Genomic DNA, 4,432 nt, shown 5'->3' with positions numbered 1-4,432 from the left:
TCATAAAGACGTACCAATGAGCCTGTCATACTGCTAGTCATTTGCAGAAGAATGGCAGAAGAAGGATATTCGTGACACTGAAGAAATAGACCTGATATATTAAGATCTGTACGCTTTGGTTTTTCCGTGCAGACATCATTTTGTTGATGTAGTTTAATTATTCAGCAAGTCTTCTCTCTTGTATAGGTCATGCGGCAGCACGATAGAGGGCGTACAAAGTCAAAGAACGAACTTTCTATTACTAACTGGTGGTTGACCCGCTGCGCTGACATGTTGAAACAGAATGTACGCAAATGCTGGTCTGCAGCCGCCGTGTTTCTTGCAATACAGTTTTTAAGTTCGCACAGAAGCCGTGTCCGCCACGCCTGATACTGAGTAAATCAGAGGAAGTCAAAATGTGGGTTCGCTGAGATTTTATTTTCGGCGAAGGAACATTCTAAAACAGGAAATTTTTGGCCCAGAAACAGCGAAACTTAGCGTCATCCCGTCGTGTCTTCAGCCGTGGTATCCGTGTCCGTAACCAAATCCACCGAGTCCGTATCCGCCGTATCCGTGCTTGATATGCGTGTGGTAGGCGAACGCGCGGCCCACTGGGTAGCCGTATCCGTGTCCACCGTAGCCGCCGTAGCCGCCGTAGCCGCCGTAGCCGCCGTAGCCGCCATAGCCGCCGTAGCCACCATAGCCTCCGTAGCCGCCGTATCCACCGTAGCCACCCAATCCGCCATATCCGCCGTAACCGCCGTATCCTCCAAAGTATCCGGCAAATGCGGTGGCAACGAGGGCGAAGAAGACGATGGCGATCTGCACGAGGCATTGATGAAGATGTCAAAGCAGTGGCACTCAGTAAAGCGACTACTTTGCAACGTCGCTGAGCGGATATTGAAGTTAAAGCTCATTCGTGAACATTCGACAGTCGACAGGCTGTGACTGCGCAGTTTTATATAAGACGCAAAGGCAGCAGGATGTGAGCTTACGAAGGCGTGTAAATATAGCAACACATGGTGGCGCTGATAGCGCTTGTATAGGTCATGTGTTCGTTCGTCTCCTGTATGATGTCTCAATTCAGTTTGTAGTGGGTCTGTGCAGCTCTGCCCGTTATGCAAGTTGTCGGACCCTTTGAGGCGTTCATTTAAACCTGGTACTCAAATTGGTGCTCGTCAACTCATGCTGACAGGCAGTCGTCGCTGCTAGTTTGCTTATTTGGTTTGGAACCAAAATAACGCCTACCAGAAATACTATTTAGGCAAATAACCAGTAGAGTTTTGAGAGAAAATGGCGAGGGTAGCTGCGGTTGATTTCTTTGTTATGAGCCTGTTATTGATTTACTCATTTTAGTATCGTCTTATAAATGGTCAGATAAACAAAACAAAAAGTGATGCCTTTGATCCATGCTGTAGAACTAAGCGGTCCAAACCGGAGGACAACCGTTATTTGTTCAAAATAAGCAGAATATACAGCTAATGGCGTCCCCAGTCAGTAGCCTTAATTGTTACTGGTACTAGCATGTAAATAATTTAGAAGGAATGAATACACGTAAGAAGTATTAGTTAGATGCGTAGTGATTCACGTTTTAATAATTGAGCGAGTGTAGGACCCGTATTTACAAAGTTTTGCGCTAAAGCTGCTAGCCAGACTATATGCGAGCCAATCGCGAAGGAGCGCCCCAGTAGCAAACAACACTCAGGAACGAAAATCATTGTGAATTGCGCCCCGGGTTATTCGTGGCATGTAGTCGGTCTGCCAGCTTAAAGAGCCCATTTCCATAAAGACAACTCAGTAGGCATGCGAAAGCTTGTACACTTTCCCGCTGATGGAAAGGAATAGATTATGGGTGCTGTCGAGCGAGTATAATTCTGCAGGCAAAAGGTTCCCGTTATAACTTAACCGGAGAGTTACATATTGCTTCTAAGTTGCATTGACTTTTCTATGAAAATGGGAAGAGAAACAAGATAAATTGAGAGCAACGCGGCGCTTTTGACTCAGAGAGCTCCCTTAACGCTAGGTCAGGAGTTAAGGAAGCATGCTCTGCACAGAAAAGACAGCAAGCTACTGGAAGTGGAAAGCCAGGACTAAACAAGGACTAAGAAAAGGTGAAAACCGCCGCGCAGCATATAAGCTAACTGAGCGCCAAAATCGTGCGGCGAACTGGATGCATGTTCGCCGTACGACGGGAGTATCCAGTGCGGGGGAAGCAAGGTCAGCCATCTTCCAAGTGCACGTATTCCACACGAGTCGGCGGCTGCAAGCGAAGCGGGCGGAGTCACGGGTCTTACCAGGGACCTCATGGTTGGGCTTGCTACTGGCTCTGCTGGCAGTGACACGACTTGAGCACTCACCGGAGGCCTTTTTATACAGCGGTTTTCTCCCCCGGTACCGCCTCCCTTCAGGGCCCAGGGTTCCCTCGCAAAGAAGTCGTTCCAGCCGGTCTGCATTCTGCACATGTCCCGGAGAGAGAGAGAGAGAAAAGAAAGAAACACGTTTCGCGACTTCTTTTGTATCCAGCACAGGTCGACGCGTGGAGTCGGCCACACGGAGGTACACGTCACGCTAAATGTGATCGAAAAAAAAGAAAAAAAAAAAAGAAGCCGACCGCCGTTCGCGCAAGGTGGGTGTTCGGAAAGTGGGGGTAACCTTATCCTCGTAATTTAGGGTTCCGGTCGCCCCCGGGGCGTTTGCACGCACTCGTGCGGGTCTCTATTTTAGTTTTCCCTCCCCTTCCAGATTCTTGCTGGCTGGAGCGTGAAGGTTATGCAAGCCTTTCTTCACGCCATCTACGGCGAACCACGCGAAGAGGGGGGGGGGGGAGTGAAGTGCTCTTCAATCACGACTAGCTCAGAACACGCGGCTCGGTTTCAAACTTACGACTGGACTGGTTTCTGGCGGCACTGGGAATTGGGCAACCCTTTTTTTGTGTGCGTGAGGGGAGGTGGGGGGGGGGGGAGACGGAGTTATTGTTGTATAGGCCACGCAAATGCCGAAAAAATTGTCTTTCATCATTTTGTTCATGCCAGATGCGTGAGCGACGACTGCCGATAGTCGAGTCCAACCCGACCCGAGCTTCTATGCCAAGTTATGGGATGCCTAGTCTGGTTTGCCAGTCATTGCAAGGTACGGGGACGGTTGACCCTTGCACGAACAGCAGACCTACGCAAGAGAGTGAGTCAACTTCGCCTCTCACTTTCCCAGCACTGCATTCGATCAACTGTGAAATTTTGTTCCCCCTGTTCAGCAGTTTTGGTGCACCAAACTGCTGAACCAAACCAGGTGCCAAACCAGGTGCCAGTACCAGCGAGTTTTCATGCTATACTATACTGAAAGTGTGAAAGTGAAGCGGTAGAAAATGGATAGTCTCAAACTGCATCACTAAGCTATCGAAAGCAAAGTGAAGGTTGCATGTAAATGTAAACAATAAATGAAGAAAGCAGGGTGTGTCAGCATTCATGTTAATCATAAACACACACACGCACGCACACACACACGCGCGCACACACACGCACACACGCACGCACGCACGCTACGCACAAATTACCAGACTTCAGCGATTCTGCCTGCTGTTCTTGCATTGCATTGCTTTAGCCTGTGTACACTGTTTTAGGTGTGTGAATTGCGTCTGTCGGAATAAATCTCAAGTAGCGGAGTGCGAATATTATTTTTCGAATATTATTATTTCAAATACGCATCAATTAAAATATATGTTATTCAATATCTTCGATTATTTAGTTGTGAGTGAATTAACAAGGTCAGTAGAAATATTTTGACCTGTCAACCTCAGAAAAAGTCAGTACCTCTGGCTTCTCCACGTGGCCGTAGTAAGACGACCACGAACCTTGATGAACTAACACATTGTGTTTATGCAAAAGCGGCCCAGTTGAATGGACTTACGCCGTCATTTTGTGTGTGTGTGTGTGTGTGTGTGTGTGTGTGTGTGTGTGTGTGTGTGTGTGTGTGTGTGTGTGTGTGCGTGTGCGTGTGCGTGTGTGTGCTCGCTTTTTTATTTTCATTAGCAGAAATGTATACCGTGCTAGGTCTGATTGTTGAAGCCGGTATTTCAGAAGTATTTCCTATCTAATGAGATTCAGTAGGTTCGATATTCAAACGCTCCCTTTCTTCTGGAGCTCTTCACTTCTGCGTTTACCATACCTAACAGATGAACTTTGTAATGAAAATGGATGCGCTGGATGGATGAGCTGGTGTTTGTGCGACTAAAATGGTTGCGCACGCCGATGTGCGCAAGCGTGGCCTCCGAGACCCACGAACTTCATGTGCGCTGCATCGACCTCGTAGCGCACTCAGCGCTTTGTTGGAAATCACGCACGCGGTGCTCGCAATGGTGCCCCTGCTCCAGCGGCACACTGCACGCTTAGTCGTAGTAAACTCTTTCTAAAGTATACCACAACTAAGCTCTTGGATTCTAAATCTTTTACTGTACGGG

At 48.1% G+C, this 4,432-nt stretch overlaps 1 protein-coding gene across 1 annotated transcript; it reads right to left on the bottom strand.

Moving 5' to 3' along the window:
* Positions 1–404: 404 nt before the first annotated feature.
* On the bottom strand, positions 405–2,285 carry LOC142573998 (uncharacterized). The gene is made up of 2 exons (XM_075683200.1): positions 2,274–2,285; positions 405–801 (listed from the first exon to the last, which is right to left on the bottom strand). The coding sequence occupies exons 1-2, from the start codon at positions 2,283–2,285 to the stop codon at positions 496–498; spliced, it is 318 nt and encodes a 105-aa protein (XP_075539315.1). The 3' UTR covers positions 405–495.
* Between the last annotated feature and the right edge of the window lie 2,147 nt (positions 2,286–4,432).

The sequence above is a fragment of the Dermacentor variabilis genome, chromosome 1 (genome assembly GCF_050947875.1).
Source record: "Dermacentor variabilis isolate Ectoservices chromosome 1, ASM5094787v1, whole genome shotgun sequence".
NCBI lineage: Eukaryota > Metazoa > Arthropoda > Arachnida > Ixodida > Ixodidae > Dermacentor > Dermacentor variabilis.
The sequence above is the reverse complement of the archived record's forward strand: the minus strand, read 5'-3'. Positions and strand labels throughout refer to the sequence as shown.